Source organism: Larus michahellis, chromosome 1 (assembly GCF_964199755.1).
Source record: "Larus michahellis chromosome 1, bLarMic1.1, whole genome shotgun sequence".
Classification (NCBI taxonomy): domain Eukaryota; kingdom Metazoa; phylum Chordata; class Aves; order Charadriiformes; family Laridae; genus Larus; species Larus michahellis.
In genome coordinates this window covers 1,254,074-1,275,087 of record NC_133896.1, presented here as the reverse complement: position 1 = coordinate 1,275,087, position 21,014 = coordinate 1,254,074, and the positions used below count along the sequence as shown (strand labels likewise).

The 21,014-nt window shown below is 70.0% G+C and overlaps 1 protein-coding gene and 1 non-coding gene across 2 annotated transcripts in view; both read left to right on the top strand.

The window, feature by feature from the left end:
* Window positions 1-1,181: 1,181 nt before the first annotated feature.
* TRNAP-AGG (transfer RNA proline (anticodon AGG)) lies at window positions 1,182-1,253 on the top strand. Its single transcript has one exon. It is a non-coding gene; the product is annotated as a tRNA-Pro (tRNA).
* Window positions 1,254-13,568: 12,315 nt separating this feature from the next.
* The window catches only part of LOC141738011 (filamin-C-like), a 236,211-nt gene continuing 228,765 nt past the window's right edge, over window positions 13,569-21,014 (top strand). Inside the window, exons 1-2 of the mRNA XM_074573038.1 lie at window positions 13,569-15,403; window positions 19,078-19,327. Of these exons, the coding sequence (XP_074429139.1) occupies window positions 15,067-15,403; window positions 19,078-19,327 (587 nt within the window). The 5' untranslated portion in view covers window positions 13,569-15,066. The remainder of the gene's footprint in view (window positions 15,404-19,077; window positions 19,328-21,014) is intronic.

The following is a 21,014-nucleotide window of genomic DNA, read 5'->3' as shown; positions in this document are numbered from 1 at the left end:
GGTGCCCCCCCCCCACCAGCCGTACGGGAGGGGGGTGTTGGGGTCTCCCAATGAGGTGCCCCCCCCCCCCACCCTCAAAAGCACCCTAGGGTGCCCCCCCCCCCAGCCCCATGGGGAATTTGGGGTCCCCCAGTGAGAGGGGTGTGTGTGTGTGTCCCCCCCCACCAAAAGCACCCTGGGGTGCCCCCCCCCCAAACCAGCCGTACGGGGGGGGGGGGGTGTTGGGGTCTCCCAATGAGGTGCCACCCCCCCCCAAAAGCACCCTGGGGTGTCCCCTCAGCCCCACCGGGGGGGGGGTGTGTGTGTTGGGGTCCCCAGGGGGGGTTTGGGGTCCCCCAGTGAGTTGTGTCCCCCCCCCCCCCCCCCGCAGCCCCATGGGGGGGGGGGCGGGCTGGTTGGGGTCCCCAGGTGAGGTGTCCTGTGTCGTCCGTCCGTCCCCCCCCCCCTCAAAAGCACCCCGGGGTGCCCCCCCCAGCGCGCCCCCCCCCCCCCCCCAGTGTCACCCACCATTTATTGTCCCCCGCTCTGCACCGCGGGGGTGGGGGGGGGGGCACACGGGGGTCCTGCCCTGGGGGGCCCCCCCCATGGGATGGGGGGGTCCTGGGCTGCCCGAGGTTGGGGGGGGGGGGGGGGGGGCAGTGCTGGGGGGGCACCTCGGGGGGGGGGGTGGTGTTGTTGGGGGGCAGTTCGGGGGGGGGGGGCATTGCTGGGGGGGGGGGCATGGTTGTGGGGTGCACAAGGGGGGGTCCATTGCGGGGGGGGGGGGGTTGTGCCGTCTCGGGGGGTGCACGGGGGTGGGGGGGTCCATTGGGGGGGGGGTTTAGCATTGTGGGGGGGGTGTGTGCCTGGTTGTGGGGTGCACTGGGGGGGTCCACGGTGGGGGGGGGTGTCCTCTTTTGGGGGGGTGCGTGTTGGGAGGGTGCGCTGGGGGGGGGGGGGGGGTGCATTGTGGGGGGGGGGGGGGTCCACTTTTGGGGGGGGGGGGGTGTTGCCTGGTGTGGGGTGCACCGGGGGGGGGGGGGGGAGGGTGTGTTGCACTCCTGGGGGTGCACTTTGAGGGGGTGGGTGGGGGGGGTGTGGGGGTGCCCCCCCCCCCCGCCGTGCCCCTGACACACCCCCCACCCCACCCCCCCCCACCCCTCACCCACGGGGTGCCCCGCGGGGGGCCTCGCTTGAGCCGCGGCTCGTTGGTCTAGGGGTATGATTCTCGCTTAGGGTGCGAGAGGTCCCGGGTTCAAATCCCGGACGAGCCCAAATTTTACCCCCCCCCCCCCCCAATTTGCACCCCTTTTTCTGCCCCCCCCACCTTGCCCCCCCCCCCCGCGAGGTGGGGGCAGGAAGGATGAGCACAAGCCGCTTAGGTGGGGGGGGGGATTAAGGGCGCTCGGAAACACCCCCCCCCCCCCCTCCCCCGGGGGCTGGGGGGCGCGTATAAAGGCGGGTGGAGCGGAGGGACAGGGGCTGGGGGGGGTGGGGGTGACATCGCCGGGGACAGTCGCGGAGTGGGGTGGCCATGGGGGGGGGGAACGGGTGACACACCCCGTGACACCCCCCCCCCGGGCCGTGTCACCAGGCGTCCCCCGTGTCACCCCACAGCCCCCCTCCCCTTCGTGGCCATCAGTAGGCTCCAGAGTGAACGCTCCCCCCCCGGGAGCGGGGGGCACTGCTGGGGGGGGGGGGGGCGGTTGCCAGGGCGACCGGCGATTGCCAGCGCTGGGGGACGGTCACCCCGGAGACGGGTCACACCTCCCCCCCCCCCCGGGGACGGGGCGCAGCGCGGTGCCCCACGGCGGTGCCCCACGGCGGTGCCCCACGGCGGGAGGCCCGGCCATGGAGCTCAGCACCTCCCCCTCCGTGGGCAGTGAGTGGGGGGCAGAGGGGACCCCACCCCAGGGATGGGAACCCCCGTGGGTGGGCATCTCGCGGGTGGGCACCCCACGGATGGGCACCCCAGCAGATGGACACCCCATGGATGGTGACCCCAGGGCTGGTGACCCCATGGATGGTGACCCCAGGGATGGTGACCCCATGGATGGGCACCCCATGGATGGTGAGCCCAGGGATGGTGACCCCGGGGATGGTGACCCCATAGGGATGGAGCACCCCATGGATGGACACCCCAGGAATGGTGACCCCACAGATGGGCACCCCACGGATGGTGACCCCAGGGATGGGCACCCCATGGATGGACACCCCACGGACGGTGACCCCAGGGCTGGTGACCCCATGGATGGTGACCCCATGGATGGGCACCCCACGGATGGTGACCCCAGGGCTGGTGACCCCATGGATGGTGACCCCAGGGATGGGCACCCCATGGATGGGCACCCCATGGATGGTGACCCCAGGATGGGCACCTCAAGGATGGGCACCCCATGGATGGACACCCCATGGATGGTGACCCCAGGGATGGGCACCCCAAGGATGGTGACCCCATGGATGGTGACCCCATGGATGGTGACCCCAGGGATGGGCACCCCACGGATGGTGACCCCAGGGATGGTGACCCCAGGGATGGTGACCCAACGGATGGGCACCCCACGGATGGTGACCCCAAGGATGGGCACCCCATGGATGGACACCCCCACGGATGGTGACCCCATGGATGGTGACCACAGGGATGGGCACCCCATGGATGGACACCCCAGGAATGGTGACCCCACAGATGGGCACCCCACGGATGGTGACCCCAGGGATGATGACCCCATGGATGGACACCCCATGGATGGTGACCCCAGGGATGGGCACCCCATGGATGGGCACCCCATGGATGGTGAGCCCAGGGATGGTGATCCCATGGATGGACACCCCATGGATGGTGACCCCAGGGATGGGCACCCCAGGAATGGGCACCCCATGGATGGGCACCCCACGGATGGTGACCCCAGGGATGGTGACCCCATGGATGGGCACCCCATGGATGGTGAGCCCAGGGATGGGCACCCCAGGGATGGTGACCCCAGGGATGGTGACCCCATGGATGGACACCCCATGGATGGTGACCCCAGGGACGGGCACCCCATGGATGGGCACCCCATGGACGATGACCCCATGGATGGTGACCGCAGGGATGGGCACCCCATAGGGATGGGCACCCCCATGGTTGGATACCTCGTGGATGGGCACCCCAAGGATGGGCACCCCATGGATGGACACCCCACGGATGGTGACCCCAGGGATGGGCACCCCATGGACAGGCACCCCCCAGGGATGGGCACCCCATAGGGATGGGCACTCCCATAGTTGGACACCCCATGGATGGACACCCCAGGGATGGACACCCCATAGGGATGGGCACCCCCCTGGGTGGAGAGCCCCATGGACAGGCACCCCCCATGGATGTGCACTCCAGGGATGGACAACCCACAGATAGGCACCTCCAGGGGGATGGGCACCCCCATGGATGGAGACCCCAATGGATGGGCACCCCAGGGATGGGCACCCCAAGGGTGATGGAGATCCCCATGGCCGGACACCCCAAGAGATGTGCACCCCATGGGTGATGGGCACCAACATGGATGGGAACCCCATGGTGATGAACACCCCCATGGATGGAAACTCCAAGGGATGGGCACCCCATGGGGGATGGGCACCACCATGGATGGGAAGCCCATGGTGATGGAGACCCCCAGGGATGGGCACCCCCAGGGATGGGCACCCCAAGGGTGATGGAGACCCCCATGGTGAGCCAACGTAAGGGATGGGCACTCCTTTGGGATGGGCACCTCAAGGGAGAGGGAGACCCCATGGCCGGACACCCCAAAGAATGGGCACCCCATGGGTGATGGGCACCACCATGGATGGGCACCCCATGGGTGATGGCACTCCCTATGGATGGGCACCCCATGGTGATGGAGAGCCCCAGGGATGGGCACCCCCAGGGATGGACACCCCATGGTGATGGAGACCCCCAGGGATGGGCAACCCCAGGGATGGGCACCCCATGGGGGACGGGCACCACTATGGATGGGAACCCCATGGTGATGGAGAGCCCCATGGATGGACACACCCAGGGATGGGCACCCCCATGGTTGGACACTCCAGGGATGGAGACCCCAATGGATGGGCCCCCAGAGGGATGGGAACCCCATGGGTGATGGGCACCAACATGGATGTGCACCCCATGGTGATGGAGACCCCCAGGGAGGGACACCCCCCCAAGGACAGGAATCCCAGAGATGGGCACCCCAGGGATGGGCACCCCAAGGATGTTGGACACTCCCATGGATGGACACCCCAAGGGATGGGCACCCCATGTGTGATGGGCACCAACATGGATGGGCACCCCATGGTGATGGAGACCCCCATGGATGGGCACCCATAGGGATGTGCACCCCATAGTGATGGGCACCACCATGGATGGGTACCCCATGGTGATGAAGACCCCCAGGGATGCACACCCACAGGGATGGGCACCCCATAGTGATGGGCACCCATAGGGATGGGCACCCCAAGGGTGATGGACACCCCCGTGCTTGGCCAACGTAAGGGATGGGCAACCCAAGGGTGATGGAGATCCCCAGGGATGGGCATCCCATGGGTGATGGGCACCACCATGGATGGGAACCCCATGGTGATGGAGACCCCCAGGGATGGGCACCCCCAGGGAAGGGCACCCCATGGGTGATGGGCACCACCATGGATGGGCACCCCAATGTAATGGACACCCCCATGGATGGACACCCCCCAAGGGACAGGAATCCCAGAGATGGGCACCCCAGGGATGGGCACCCCAAGGGATGTGCACCCCATGGGTGATGGGCACCATCCATCCATGGATGGGCACCCCATGGTGATGGAGACCCCCAGGGATGGGCACCCCATGGGTGATGGGCACCACCATGGATGGGCACCCCATGGTGATGGAGACCCCCAGGGATGGGCACCCCATGGGGGATGGGCACCACCATGGATGGGCACCCCATGGTGATGGAGACCCCCAGGGATGGGCACCCCCAGGGCTGGGCACCCCATGGGGGACGGGCACCACCATGGACGGACAACCCGTGGTGGTGGGCACCCAGGGCCTGCCCCCCCCCCCCCCCCCTCGCTCCCTGCCCTGTGCCCCCCTCCCGAGGGTGGGTGCCCACGCGTTGCCTCTGCCAGCGGAGCTGCGGGCGCTGCAGGCGGAGCTGGGTGCCCTGCAGGAGGGGCAGGTGGCCGAGGTCACCCGCCTGCAGGAGGAGGTGGCCGGGCTGCGGGCAGAGCTGCGGCGCCAGCAGGAGCTCTGCGCCCACTCCCAGCCGGAGGCCACCGCGCCGCGCGCCGACGTCCCGCTGAGGGACCAGGAGCAGCAGCAGCAGCTGGCCACCGCCGAGGTGGCCCGGCTCCAAGGTTGGTGGGCACGGCGGGGAGGAGGCCCCGGTGGGCTGGCGGCCGTGGGGTGGTGGGGTGGTGGCCACGGTGGGGTGGTGGTTATGGTGTGGCAGGGTTGGTGGCCGTGGTATGGTGCGACGGTGGTCATGGTGTGGTAGGACGGTGGCCATGGTGTGGTTGGATGGTGGCCACGGTTTGGTGGGACGGTGGCCATGGTGTGTTGGGCTGGAGGTCATGGTGTGGCAGGGTGGTGGGCATGGGGTGGTGGGCAGGGATGATGTTGTGGGGTGGTGGTGAGCGTGGGGGCGTGGGCATGGGGTGGTGGGCATGGAATGATGGGCTGGTGACCATGGGGTGGTAAGATGGTGGGCACGGTGTGGTGGTGGGCATGGACCGATGGCATGATGGGCTTGTTGTTGTGGGTTGGTAGCCATGGGATGGTGGGATGGTGGCCATGGGATGGTGGGATGGTGGCCATGGTGTAGTGGGATGGTGGCCATGGTGTGGTGGGATGGTGGGCATGTGGTGGCCATGGCATTGTGGGGTCGCAGCCATGGGGTGGTGGCCATGGTGTGGTGGGGTGGTGGCCATGGGATGATGAGATGGTGCCGTGGGATGGTGGGATGGTGGGCACAGTGTGGTGGATGAGCATGTGGTGGGGATGGGCACCCCAAGGGACGGACACCGAAGGGTGATGGACACCCCATGGAGGTGGGCACCCCCGTGAACCGACACCCTATGGACGGGCACCCATAGGGATGGGAACCCCCAGGGTGATGGAGATTCCCAGGGATGGGCACCCCAAGGATGGAGAACCCCATGGATGGACACGCCCAGGGATGGGCACCCCCAGGGATGGGCACCCCAGGGATGGAGACCCCCATGGATGGGCACCCATAGGGATGTGCACCCCATGGGTGATGGGCACCACCATGGATGGGTACCCCATGGTGATGAAGACCCCCAGGGATGCGCACCCCCAGGGATGGGCACCCCATAGTGATGGGCACCCATAGGGATGGGCACCCCAAGGGTGATGGACACCCCCGTGCTTGGCCAACGTAAGGGATGGGCACCCCAAGGGTGATGGAGATCCCCAGGGATGGGCATCCCATGGGTGATGGGCACCACCATGGATGGGAACCCCATGGTGATGGACACCCCCATGGATGGACACCCCCCAAGGACAGGAATCCCAGAGATGGGCACCCCAGGGATGGGCACCCCATGGGGGATGGGCACCACCATGGATGGGCACCCCATGGTGATGGAGACCCCCAGGATGGGCACCCCCAGGGCTGGGCACCCCATGGGGGACGGGCACCACCATGGACAGACAACCCGTGGTGGTGGGCACCCAGGGCCTGCCCCCCCCCCCCCCCCCCTCGCTCCCTGCCCTGTGCCCCCCTCCCGAGGGCGGGTGCCCACGCGTTGCCTCTGCCAGCGGAGCTGCGGGCGCTGCAGGCGGAGCTGGGTGCCCTGCAGGAGGGGCAGGTGGCCGAGGTCACCCGCCTGCAGGAGGAGGTGGCCGGGCTGCGGGCAGAGCTGCGGCGCCAGCAGGAGCTCTGCGCCCACTCCCAGCCGGAGGCCACCGCGCCGCGCGCCGACGTCCCGCTGAGGGACCAGGAGCAGCAGCAGCAGCTGGCCACCGCCGAGGTGGCCCGGCTCCAAGGTTGGTGGGCACGGCGGGGAGGAGGCCCCGGTGGGCTGGCGGCCGTGGGGTGGTGGGGTGGTGGCCACGGTGGGGTGGTGGTTACGGTGTGGCAGGGTTGGTGGCCTTGGTGTGGTGGGTTGATGGCCATGGCATGGTGTGGTTGGTGGCCAAGGTATGGTGGGGTGGTGTCCATGGTGTGGTTGGATGGTGGCCACGGTTTGGTGGGACGGTGGCCATGGTGTGTTGGGCTGGAGGTCATGGTGTGGCAGGGCAGGGGGCATGGGGTGGTGGGATTTGAGGTCATGGTGTGGTGGGGTGGTGGCCATGGGGTGGTGGGGTGGTGGCCATGGTTTGGTTGGATGGTGGCCATGGTGTGTTAGTGTGATGGCCATGGCATGGTGGGACGGTGGCCACGGTGTGGTGGGTTGATGGCCATGGCATGGTGGGACGGTGGCCATGGTGTGGTAGGGTGGTGGCCATGGTGTGGTAGGACGGTGGCCATGGTGTGGTGGGGTGGTGGCCACGGGGTGGTGGGTTGGTGGGCATGATGGGGTGAGATGATGGCCATGGTGTGGTGGGGTGGTGGCCATGGTGTGTTAGTGTGATGGCCATGGCATGGTGGGATGGTGGCCATGGTGTGGTGGGTTGATGGCCATGGCATGGTGGGATGGTGGCCATGGTGTGGTAGGGTGGTGGCCATGGTTTGGTGGGCTGGTGGCCATGGTGGGGTGATGGCCATGCCATGGTGGGATGTTGGCCACGGCGTGCTGCATTGGTGGCCATGGCTTGGTGGGGTGGTGAGCACGGTGTTGGGAGGGTGGTGGCCATGGAATGATGGTTTAGTGGCCATGGTGTGGTGGGATGGTGGCCCTGGTAGGGTGGTGGCCCTGGTGGGGTGGGGTTGGTGGCCATGGCGTGGTGGGATGGTGGCTATGGTGGGATGGTGGCCATGGCTTGGTGGGGTGGTGGCCATGGTGGGATGGTGGCCATGGTGTGGTGGGGTTGGTGGCCATGGTGTGGTGGGATGGTGGCCATGGTGGGATGGTGGCCATGGCGTGGTGGGGTGGTGGCCATGGTGGGATGGTGGCCATGGCATGGTGGGGTGGTGGCCATGGAGGGGTGGTGGCCATGGTGGGGTGGTGTTGGTGGCCATGGCGTGGTGGGGTGGTGGCCATGGTTGTGTCGGATGGTGGCCATGGTGTGGTCGGGTGCCTTTGTGGCCCAGGGGGTGGCGGCGCCGTGGGGCTGAGGGGGCGCCGTGGGGCTGAGGGGGCGCCGTGGGGCTGAGCGGGTGCCGCGCAGAGGAGCTGGCCCGGCTGCGGGCGCAGCAGGAGGCGCTGGGCGAGGAGCTCCGGGCGCTGCGTCACCGTCACCACCGCCTCTGGCGTCACCTCCGCGGCCACCGGTACCGCCCCACGGTGCCCCACGGCACCCCCGTGTCCCCACCCCTGTGCCAGCCTGGACACGGCCCACGGCCCCCCTGTCCCTACGACCACGTCCCCCGTGTCCCCCCAGCCACGTTCCCCCTTGTCCCCTTGGCTCTGTCCCCCCTGTCCCGGGTGGCCACGTCCTCCTTGTCCCCCAGCCGTGTCCCCCCTGTCCCCATGTCCCCTGTCACCTCGCCCATGTCCCCCCCCATGTCCCCATCACCATGTCCCCCGTCCATGTCCCTTGTGTCCCCATGTCCCCCCACCATGTCCCCCATGTCCCCCGTCCCCATGTCCCCTGTCCCCCACCCATGTCCCCATCACCATGTCCCCCCAACCATGTCCCCCCTGTCCCCCACCCATGTCCCCATCGCCATGTCCCCATGTCCCCTGTCCCCCAGCCATGTCCCCCATGTCCCCCGTCCATGTTCCTCGTGTCCCCATGTCCCCCCAACCATGTCCCCCCTGTCCCCCCTGTCCCCCATCCCTATGTCCCCTGTCACCCATGTCCCCCTGTCCCCATGTCCCCTGACACCCACCCATGTCCCCCATGTCCCCATCACCATGTCCCCTGTCCATGTCCCTTGTGTCCCCATGTCCCCCCAGCCATGTCCCCCATGTCCCCCCAGCCATGTCCCCCCTGTCCCCCTGTCCCCATGTCCCCTGTCACCCCACCCATGTCCCCCATGTCCCCCGTCCATGTGCCTCGTGTCCCCATGTCCCCCCACCATGTCCCCCATGTCCCCCCAACCATGTCCCCTGTGCCCCCCCTGTGTCCCCCTGTCCCCCTGTCCCCTGTCCCCCACCCATGTCCCCCCCTGTCCCCTGGCCATGTCCCCATCGCCACATCCCCCCGGCCGTGTCCCCCCTGTCCCCATGGCCGTGTCCCCGCACCCATGTCCCCTGTGCCCCCCCTGTCCCCCACATCCCCTGTCCCCCCACCCATGTCCCCCCTGTCCCCAGTGTCCCCCGGCCGTGTCCCCGTGCCACCGGCAGCCCCCCCCCCATCACCGCCACCTCCCGCAGGTGCCCCGAGGGGCCGGGGGACACAGAGCGACCCCCCCCGCCGCCCCCCAACCCCGAGGACCCCCGGGACGCCGGGACCCACATCCCGGAGGGGACCCACGGCGAGGTATTGGGGGGGGGCGGGGGGGGGGGAGGGGGACACACACACGGGGCTCGGGGTGCCACCACGGCGGGGGTGGCCCTGACACCACACCCCCCCCCCCCGGGTCTGTGTCCCCCCCCCCAGGAGAGCAGCGGCGGGATGAAGCCCTTCCTCCTCTTCCTCGCCGCCGCCGCCATCATCTTCCTCTGCCCCCGCCTGAGGGACGGGCCGCTGGGGCTCCCCCCGTGGGCACCCTCCTGCCCCCCCCCGCCCCGAGCACCCTGACACCCCCCCCTCAAAATACCCTGACACCCCCCAAAACACGCTGATCCCCCGCCTCCCCCCCCCGCCCACGACCACCCTGAAACCCCCCCCCCCCAAAGCACCCTGACCCCCCCTCCCCGAGCACCCTGACCCCCCCCAGAGCACCCCGACACCCCCAAAACGCCCTGACACCCCCCCCACGAGCATCCTGACCCCCCCCCGACCACCCCGACACCCCCAAAACGCCTTGACACCCTCCACACGAGCGTCCTGACCCCCCCGCGACCACCCTGACCCCCCCCAGACCACCCTAATATCCCCAGAACACCCTGACACCCCCCCCACGAGCATCCTGACCCCCCCGCGACCACCCTGACACCCCCAAAACGCCCTGACACCCCCCCCACGAGCATCCTGACCCCCCCGCGACCACCCTGACCCCCCCCAGACCACCCTGACACCCCCAAAACACCCTGACACCCCCCCCACGAGCATCCTGACCCCCCTGCGACCACCCTGACACCCCCCCCACGAGCATCCTGACCCCCCCGCGACCACCCTGACACCCCCAAAACGCCCTGACACCCCCCTCACGAGCATCCTGACCCCCCCGCGACCACCCTGACCCCCCCCAGACCACCCTAATATCCCCAGAACACCCTGACACCCCCCCACGAGCATCCTGACCCCCCCCGCGACCACCCCGACACCCCCCCCGCCCCAAGACCCCCAAAAACTCCCTGATATCCCCCCCCCCCCCGCCCCCGACCACCCTGACACCCCCAAAACTCCCTGACACCCCCCCCCCACTCCCCCCCCGGGCATCCTGACCTCCCCCCCCCGCCCCCCCACCCTGACCCCCCCCCCTCCCCGAGCACCCCAAAACCCCCAAAACGCCCTGACCCCCACGCCCCCCCCCCCCGCATCAATAAACCAAGTGCACCCCCACCACCCCCCCCCCCCACCATGTCCGTGTGTGTGTCGTGTGCCCCCCCCCGCCCCCCCCCCGGGGTATTTCGGGTGCCGGGTGCGTGGCTCTGACTCGCCGCGTTATTTTTAGGCGCTGGCGCAGGCGCTTGGGCCATGGCGGGCGGGGGGGGGGGGGGGGTGGGGGGGGTGGGGGGGTGGGGGTGGGTATTGTGTCCGTGTCCCCCCCCCCCCCACGCTGTCACCCTGGGGGGGGCACACACACGCCCCCCCCCCCCCCCCCCCTCCAGGGAACCGCTTCTCGTGGGGAAACTGAGTCACGGAGCGAGGTGTTTTGGGGGGGGGGGGGAATCCAGCCATCCTGTGTCCTCCCCCCCCCCCACAGCGTGTCCCCCCCCCCCCCTCCGCCACTGTCACCCTGGGGTGCACCCCCCCCCCGCCATTGCCCCCCCCCCACCCCAGGGAACGGCTTCTCGTGGGGAAACTGAGTCACGGAGCGAGGTGTTTTGGGGGGGGGGGGGGGGGGAATGCAGCCATCCTGTTCCCCCCCCCTCCCCCCCGGCCCTGTCACCCTGGGGGGGGGACCCAGGTGCCTCCCACCCCCTGGAAGCTTCCAGGGCGGGTGGCCAGAGGTGACGTGGTGACGGTGACGCCGGACACCGGAACCGTGCGGGGGGGGGGGGGAACACGATACACACCCCCCCCCCCCCCCCCAAAAAATAATTACACACACCCCCAAAAAAAATAATTACACACACCCCCCCCCCCCAGCTCCGGAGCACCCAATTATGTCCCCTCCCCCCCCCAGCACCCAGCTGTCCGGGTGACCCCCCCCCCACCAGCGTGGGGGGGGGGGGGGGGGGCGACAGTGATGTTGGGGGGCAGCATGGGGGGGGGGTGGGGGTGGATGGATGCCTGGGTGTGTCGTGTGTCCCCCCCCCCCCCCGCCCCCCAGTATGAATGAGTCCCGTCCCCCCCCCCCCCAATGTGCCACCCCAGTGGGGAAACTGAGGCACGGGCGAGGCGGGGGGAGGGGGGGGGCACACGGCAAGGGGGGGGGAGCGGGTGGGGGTCCCAAGGGTTGGGGGGGGGGGGGATGATGGGGGTGGTGGGGTGTCTGGGTGGGGGGTCCCAGGGGTGGGGGGGGGTCCCCACGGGGAGGGGGGACTTATGGGGGGCGGGGGGGGGGGCGTGTCTTGGGTGGGCTTCCCGTGGGGGGGCCCTGGGAGGGGGGTTTTGGGGGGGGGGGGTCTCCGCTGTGGTCCTTGGGGCGGGGGGGGGGGGGGGTCGTGGTTCTTATGTGAGTTTTTTGGGGGGGGTCCAGGGTGGGTCTCCTGGGGGGGGTCCTGAGGGGGCTTGGGGGGGGGGGGATGGTTTCGGGGTGCGGAATTTTGGGGGGGGGGAGGGTTCGGAGTTCCGGGGGGGCCGGGGTTTGGGGGTTCGGGATTTCTGGGTTCCTGGTGTTTGGGGGTGTCGGGGGTTTGGGGGGTGTCAGTGTCTGGGGGGGGGGGGAGGGGTCCCGGTGCCGGGGTTTGGGGGTTCCCGGTATTTGGGGATTCGGGGGTTCCCCGTATTTGGGGGTTCGGGGTTTCGGGGGGTGCCGGGGGTTTGGGGGTTCCCGGTATTTGGGGGTTCGGGGGTTCCCGGTGTTTGGGGGTTCCCGGTATTTGGGAGTTTGGGGGTTCCCGGTATTTGGGGGTTCGGGGTTTCGGGGGGTGCCGGGGTTCGGGGTTCCCGATGTCGGGGGTTTGGGGGTTCCCGGTATTTGGGGGTTCCCGGTGCCGGGGTTTGGGAATGCCGGTTTTTGGGGGTGCCGGGGTTTGGGGTTCCCGGTGCCGGGGTTTGAGGGTGCCGGGGGTTCGGCGGTCCCGGTATTTTGGGGGTTCGGTGTTTTGGGGGTGACGGGGTTTGGGGCGTTCCCGGTGCCGGGGGTTCGGGGGTGCCGGGACTTTGGGGTTCGGGGGTGCCGGAGTTTGGGGGTTCCCGGTATTTGGGGGTTCGGGGTTTGGTGGTTCCCGGTGCCGGGGGTTTGGGGGTGCCGGGGGTTCGGGGTTCGGGGTGCCGGAGTTTGGGGGTTCCCGGTATTTGGGGATTCGGGGGTTCCCCGTATTTGGGGGTTCGGGGTTTCGGGGGGTGCCGGGGTTCGGGGTTCCCGAGGTGGGAGTTTGGGGGTTCCCGGTATTTGGGGGTTCCCGGTGCCGGGGTTTGGGAATGCCGGTTTTTGGGGGTGCCGGAGTTTGGGGATTCCCGGTATTTGGGGATTCGGGGTTTGGGGGTTCCCGGTGTTTGGGGGTTCGGGATTGCCGGAGTTTGGGGTTCCCGCTATTTGGGAGTTCGGGGTTTGGTGGTTCCCGGTGCCGGGGGTTTGGGGGTGCCGGGACTTTGGGGTTCGGGGGTGCCGGAGTTTGGGGGTTCCCGGTATTTGGGGGTTCGGGGTTTGGGGGTTCCCGGTGTTTGGGGGGGAGTTTGGGGGGTTCCCGCTATTTGGGAGTTCGGGGTTTTGCGGGGGGGGGGGGGGGGGTTCCCGGTACCGGGGGTTCGGGGGTGCCGCTGTTGTTTGGGGGTCCCCGGGGCCGGAGTGAGTGAATTTTGGGGGTTGCCGGGGCCGGGGGTGCCGCCGCGGGGGGCGGTGTCGGTGCTGCGGGGCTATAAATAGCGGCTGCTGTCAGCCCCCCCCCCCCTCCCCCCCCCCCCCCCCCCCCGTCCCCCGCCCCCCTCTCCCCCCACCCCCCCACCCCCCACCCCCCCCCCCCACCCCCCGGGCCGGCCCCATCCCGTTACGGCGGGGCGGGACGGGCCGGGGCAGCGCTTAAAGCCGCCGCCGCCCCCGGGGGCCGCCACTCGCCGCCCCCCGCACCGGGAACCCACCGCTTCGGGACGCCCCCCCCCTTCCCCCAACCCCCCCCTCCCCAAAACCCAGCGCGCCCCGCCCCCGGGAACACACCTCGGGAATCATCGACACCGGGAACCGCTCCGGGATCCCGCACCGTCCCCGGGAACCGGGAAACCACCTCGGGAATCGGGAACCGACCGGGAAACCGCCTCGGGAATCGGGAACCGACCGGGAACCGATCGGGATCGCCACCGGGAACCGCTGCTCCACTCCGGGAACTCACCGGGAACCGCTCCCGGAGACACCCCCCCCACCCCGCACCGGGAACCGGGAATATCGTCCCCGACCCACCGGGAATCGGGAACCGACTTCGGGAACCGACCCCGGCACCTCAGCGGGAACTGGGAATCGACCTCTGGAACTGGGAACCGACCCCGGCAACCGGCTCCGCCACCGGGAACTTGCGCCGGGACTGAGCCAGGACCCCGGGACTGACATTGGGAACCGGGATCCACCCGGGACACCCAGCCCGGGACACCGGGACTGACTCCGGGACACCCAGCCCGGGACCCCGGCACCCACCCAGGACCCCTTTGGGACACCGGGACTGACCCAGGACCCCCCCACCCCGGGCACCGGGACTAACCCGGGACACCCACCCGGCCACCAGGACCCCGGCACCCACCCGGGACCCCCCCATTGGGGACCCCAGGATCCATCCGGGGACCCCCGTTGAGGACCCCCAGCACCCACCCGGGACCCCAGGACCCTCATCGAGGACCTCGGCACCCGCCCCAGACCTCCATCGAGGACCTCGGCACCCACCGAGGACCCCAGGACCCACCCAGGACCCTCGTTGAGGACTGTAGGACCCCCCCCGGGACCCCAGGACCCTCACTGAGGACCTCAGCACCCACCCGGGACCTCCTTTGAAGACCCTAGGACCCCTCCAGGACCCTCGTTGAGGACTGTAGGACCCCCCAGGACCTCAGGACCCTCATCGAGGACCTCAGCACCCACCCGGGACCTCCGTTGAGGACCCTAGGATCCACCTGGGACCTCCTTTGAAGACCCTAGGACCCCCCCAGGACCCTCATTGAGGACTGTAGGACCCCCCCGGGACCCCAGAACCCTCATCGAGGACCTCAGCACCCACCCAGGACCCTCGTTGAGGACTGTAGGACCCCCCCCGGGACCCCAGAACCCTCATCGAGGACCTCAGCACCCACCCAGGACCCTCGTTGAGGACTGTAGGACCCCCCCGGGACCCCAGAACCCTCATCGAGGACCTCAGCACCCACCCAGGACCCTCGTTGAGGACTGTAGGACCCCCCCCCCAGGAACCCAGGACCCTCACTGAGGACCTCAGCACCCACCCGGGACCTCCTTTGAAGACCCTAGGACCCCCCCCGGGACCTCCGCTGGTGACCTCGGCACCAACCAAGGCCCTCCACCCAAGGAGAGCGAGCTCCAGCCTGGTCTACAGCCCCCCCTAGCAGGCACCCCCCCACCACCCACCCCCCCCCCAGCACCCACCATGAACTCCAACTACGAGCCGCAGGCGGGCGAGGAAGGCGAGGAGCTGCCGGCCACCGAGAAGGACCTGGCGGAGGACGCGCCCTGGAAGAAGATCCAGCAGAACACCTTCACCCGCTGGTGCAACGAGCACCTCAAGTGCGTGCAGAAGCGCATCGGGGACCTGCAGCGGGACCTGAGCGACGGGCTGCGCCTCATCGCGCTGCTGGAGGTGCTCAGCCAGAAGAAGATGGGCCGCAAGTACCACCCGCGCCCCAACTTCCGCCAGATGAAGCTGGAGAACGTCTCGGTGGCCCTGGAGTTCCTGGAGCGGGAGCACATCAAGCTGGTCTCCATCGGTGAGCGGCCAGTGTGCCGGGGGGGGGGGGCAGGGGCGAGTGTGCAAGGGGGGGGCAGGGGTGAGTGTGCAAGGGGAGGTGGGGGTGAGGGGCGAGTGTGCAAGGGGGGGGCCAGGGGCAAGTGTGCAAGGGGGGGCAGGGGCGAGTGTGCGAGGGGGGGCCAGGGGTGAGTGTGCAAGGGGAGGGGGAGGGATGAGTGTGCAAGGGGGGGGCCCAGGGGCGAGTGTGCAAGGGGAGGGGTGGGCGAGGGGCGAGTGTGCGGGGGGTGGGCAAGGGGCGAGTGTGTGAGGGGAGGGGGTGAGTGTGCAAGGGGGGCGAGGGGTGAGTGTGCAAGGGGAAGGGGGGCGAGGGGTGAGTGTGCAAGGGGAAGGGGGGGCGAGGGGCAAGTGTGTGGGGGTGGGCGAGGGGCAAGTGTGCAGGGGGGGCCTAGGGGCGAGTGTGCGGGGGGTGGGCGAGGGGAGAGTGTGTGAGGGGAGGGGGTGAGTGTGCAAGGGGGGACGAGGGGTGAGTGTGCAAGGGGAGGGGGGACGAGGGGCAAGTGTGCGGGGGGTGGGCGAGGGGCGAGTGTGCCAGGGGAGGGGGGGTGAGGGGCGAGTGTGTGAGGGGAGGGGGTGAGTGTGCGCGGGGGGGCCAGGGGCAAGTGTGCAAGGGGAGGGGCAGGGGTGAGTGTGCAAGGGGAGGGGGGGTGAGGGGCGAGTGTGTGAGGGGAGGGGGTGGCCAGGGGTGAGTGTGCAAGGGGAGGGGGGAGGGATGAGTGTGCAAGGGGGGGGCCAGGGGCGAGTGTGCAAGGGGAGGGGTGGGCGAGGGGCGAGTGTGCAGGGGGGGGGGTGAGGGGCGAGTGTGTGAGGGGAGGGGGTGAGTGTGCGCGGGGGGGCCAGGGGCAAGTGTGCGGGGGGTGGGCGAGGGGTGAGTGTGTGAGGGGAGGGGGTGAGTGTGCAAGGGGGGCGAGGGGTGAGTGTGCAAGGGGAGGGGGGGTGAGGGGCGAGTGTGCAAGGGGGGGGCCAGGGGCGAGTGTGTGAGGGGAGGGGGTGAGTGTGCGCGGGGGGGCCAGGGGCAAGTGTGCAAGGGGGGGGGCAGGGGTGAGTGTGCAAGGGGAGGTGGGGGTGAGGGGCGAGTGTGTGAGGGGAGGGGGTGGCCAGGGGTGAGTGTGCAAGGGGAGGGGGAGGGGTGAGTGTGCGAGGGGGGGCCAGGGGCGAGTGTGCAAGGGGAAGGGGGGGGCCAGGGGCGAGTGTGCGGGGGGGGGCCAGGGGTGAGTGTGTGAGGGGAGGGGGGGCAGGGGTGAGTGTGTGAGGGGAGGGGGGGCGAGGGGTGAGTGTACAAGGGGGGGCGAAGGACGAGTGTGCGAGGGGAAGGGGGAGGTGAGGGGCGAGTGTACAAGGGGGGGGCGAGGGACGAGTGTGCGAGGGGAGGGGGGGCCAGGGGCAAGTGTGCAGGGGGTGGGTGAGGGGCGAGTGTGCGAGGGGAGGGGGGGGCAGGGGTGAGTGTGCAAGGGGGGGGGCGAGGGGCAAGTGTGCAAGGGGAGGGGAGGCGAGGGGTGAGTGTGCGAGGAGGGGGTGGGGGTAAGGGACGAGTGTGCGAGGGGAGGGGGGCCAGGGGTGAGTGGGAATGGGGTGAGTGTGTAAGGAAGGGGGTGGGAGTGAGGGACGCGTGTGCAAGGAGGGGGTGGGGGTAAGGGATAAGCGTGCAAGGGGAGGGGTGAGTGTGCAAGGAGGGGTGGGGGTAAGGGATGAGCGTGCAAGGGCGGGGGGCGGTGGGAGAGTGGGATGGGGCGAGCGTGCAAAGGGGGGGTGGGAGTGAGGGACGAGCGTGCAAGGGCAGAGGCGTCGGGTAAGTGAGGAGGGGGCGAGCGTGCGAGGGGGGGACGAGTGTGCAAGGAGTGAGGGACGAGTGTGCAAGGGGGGGGCGGAGGGGTGAGGGACGCGTGTGCAAGGGTAGGGGGTGACGGAAGAGTGGGAGGGGGCGAGCGTGCGAGGGGGGGGCGAGCGTGCAAGGGAGGGGGGGGGGTTTGGGAGCGAAAGACGAGCGTGCGAGGGGGGGGCGAGGGGGAACCGTGACCGAGTGTGCAAGGCCCGGGATGGGGGGGGTGTGTGTGTCACGCGCGCAGTCGTGCGAGGCCCCGTCCTCGTGCGAGGGGTCGTGCAAAGGGCGGGGGGGGGTGGGGGTGTCGGTCTTGGGGTGTCCCCAGGGTGGTGCCAGGGACCCTCACTCGTGTCCTGGGGGTCTCGGGGTGTCCCCAGGGTTTCCCCAGGGTGGCAGGGACCCCTGCGTGTGCCGGGATCTTGGGGACCCCCCCCCCCCCCACTCGTGTCCTGGGGGTCTCAGGGTGTCCCCAGGGTGTCCCCAGGGTGCCGGGGACCCCTGTGTCTGCTCGGGGTGACAGGGACCCTGTGGGTTTTGGGGACCCCCACCCACACTCTGGGGGTCTTGGGGTGTCCCCAGGGTGCCGGGGACCCCTGTGGGTGCCGGGGTTTTGGGGACCCCCCCCCCGACTCGTGTCCTGGGGGTCTCGGGGTGTCCCCAGGGTGTCCCTAGGGTGCCGGGGACCCCTGTGTGTGCTCAGGGTGACAGGGACCTTGTGGGTGCCGGGGTCTTGGGGACCCCCCCACTCGTGTCTTGGGGGTCTCGGGGTGTCCCCATCCCAATGCCGGGGTCTTGGGGACCCTCACTCGTGTCCTGGGGGTCTCGGGGTGTCCCCAGGGTGTCCCCAGGGTGTCCCCAGGGTGGCAGGGACCCCTGCGTGTGCTGGGATCTTGGGGACCACCCCCCCCCACTCGTGTCCTGGGGGTCTCGGGGTGTCCCCAGGGTGTCCCCAGGGTGGCAGGGACCCCTGTGTGTGCTGGGATCTTGGGGACCACCCCCCCCCACTCGTGTCCTGGGGGTCTTGGGGACCCCCCACTCGTGTCCTGGGGGTCTTGGGGACCCTCACTCGTGTCCTGGGGGTCTCGGGGTGTCCCCGGGGTGTCCCCAGGGTGCCGGGGACCCCTGTGTGTGCTCAGGGTGACAGGGACCCTGTGGGTTTTGGGGACCCCCACCCACACTCTGGGGGTCTTGGGGTGTCCCCAGGGTGCCGGGGACCCCTGTGGGTGCCGGGGTTTTGGGGACCCCCCCCGACTCGTGTCCTGGGGGTCTCGGGGTGTCCCCATCCCAATGCCGGGGTTTTGGGGACCCCCACTCGTGTCCTGGGTGTCCCCTGGGTGTCCCCAGGGTGTCCCCAGGGTGCCGGGGACCCCTGTGTGTGCTCAGGGTGACAGGGACCCTGTGGGTGCCGGGGTCTTGGGGACCCCCCCACTCGTGTCTTGGGGGTCTCGGGGTGTCCCCATCCCAATGCCGGGGTTTTGGGGACCCTCACTCGTGTCCTGGGGGTCTCGGGGTGTCCCCAGGGTGTCCCCAGGGTGTCCCCAGGGTGGCCGGGACCCCTGCGTGTGCCGGGATCTTGGGGACCCCCCCCCCAACTCGTGTCCTGGGGGTCTTGGGGACCCCCCAACTTGTGTCCTGGGGGTCTTGGAGACCCCCCACTCGTGTCCTGGGGGTCTCGGGGTGTCCCCGGGGTGTCCCCAGGGTGCCGGGGACCCCTGCGTGTGCCGGGGTTTTGGGGGGGGACCCCACCCCGGGTGGGTGCCACCGCGTCCCCGTCCCAACGTCGGGGTGTCCCCTTCTTTGTCCCCCCCCCGCAGACAGCAAGGCCATCGTGGACGGGAACCTGAAGCTGATCCTGGGGCTGATCTGGACGCTGATCCTGCACTACTCCATCTCCATGCCCATGTGGGAGGAGGAGGAGGAGGAGGAAGGCCGGCGGCAGACCCCCAAGCAGCGCCTGCTGGGCTGGATCCAGAACAAGGTGCCCCAGTTGCCCATCACCAACTTCCACCGGGACTGGCAGGACGGGAAGGCGCTGGGGGCCCTGGTGGACAACTGCGCCCCCGGTACGGGGAGAATGGGGGGGGGGGACACGCGGGGGGGGAGGGGGGGGGCAACGGGAGCCCTGGGCATGGGGATGTGGGGGGCAACGGGAGCCCTGGGTGGGGGACGTGGGGATATAGGGGGCAACGGGACCCCTGGGAATGGGGACACGGGGGGCAACGGGAACTCTGGGGGGGAGACATGGGGGGCAATGGGAGCCCTGGGTGGGGGATGTGGGGATATAGGGGGCAACGGGACCCATGGGTGGGGGACGTGGGGACATGGGGGGCAATGGCATCTCTGGGGGGGGGGCATGGGGACGTGGGGGGCAACGGGACCCCTGGGCATGGGGATGTGGGGGCAACAGGAGCCCTGGGTGGGGGACGTGGGGACATGGGGGGCAATGGGACCCCTGGGAATGGGACACGGGGGGCAACGGGAACTCTGGGGGGGGGACATGGGGGGCAACGGGACCCCTGGGTGGGGGACATGGGGGCAAAGGGACCCCTGGGCATGGGGATGTGGGGGGCAACGGGACCCCTGGGCACAGGGATGTAGGGGGCAACGGGACCCCTGAGTGGGGGACGTGGGGATATAGGGGGCAATGGGACCCCTGGGCATGGGGATGTGGGGGGCAACGGGAGCCCTGGGTGGGGGACGTGGGGACATGGGGGGCAACGGGAGCCCTGGGCACGGGGATGTGGGGGGCAACGGGAGCCCTGGGTGGGGGACGTGGGGATATAGGGGGCAATGGGACCTCTGGGGGGGGGACATGGGGGGCAACGGGACCCCTGGGTGGGGGGCATAGGGACATGGGGGGCAACGGGACCCATGGGAATGGGGATGTGGGGACATGGGGGGCAATGGGACCCATGGGTGGGGGACGTGGGGACATGGGGGGCAATGGCATCTCTGGGGGGGGGCATGGGGACGTGGGGGGCAATGGGACCCCCTGGGCATGGGGACATGGGGGGCAATGGGAACTCTGGGGGGGGACATGGGGGGCAACGGGACCCCTGGGCATGGGGACGTGGGGGGCAACGGGAGCCCTGGGTGGGGGACGTGGGGACATGGGGGGCAACGGGAGCCCTGGGCACGGGGATGTGGGGGGCAACGGGAGCCCTGGGTGGGGACGTGGGGATATAGGGGGCAATGGGACCCCTGGGAATGGGGACACGGGGGGCAATGGGACCCCTGGGAATGGGGACACGGGGGCAACGGGAACTCTGGGGGGGGGACATGGGGGGCAATGGGACCCCTGGGTGGGGGATGTGGGGATATAGGGGGCAATGGGACCTCTGGGGGGGGACATGGGGGGCAACGGGACCCCTGGGTGGGGGGCATAGGGACATGGGGGGCAACGGGACCCATGGGAATGGGGATGTGGGGACATGGGGGGCAATGGGACCCATGGGTGGGGGACGTGGGGACATGGGGGGCAATGGCATCTCTGGGGGGGGGGCATGGGGACGTGGGGGGCAATGGGACCCCTGGGCATGGGGACGTGGGGACATGGGGGGCAACGGGACCTCTGGGGGGGGGACATGGGGGGCAAGGGCACCCCTGGGTGGGGGACGTGGGGACATGGGGGGCAATGGGACCCATGGGAATGGGGACATGGGGGCAACGGGACCCCTGGGTGGGGGGGACACGGGGACATGGGGGGCAGTGGCACCCTTGGGTGGGGGCAAGGGGACACGGGATGCTGGGG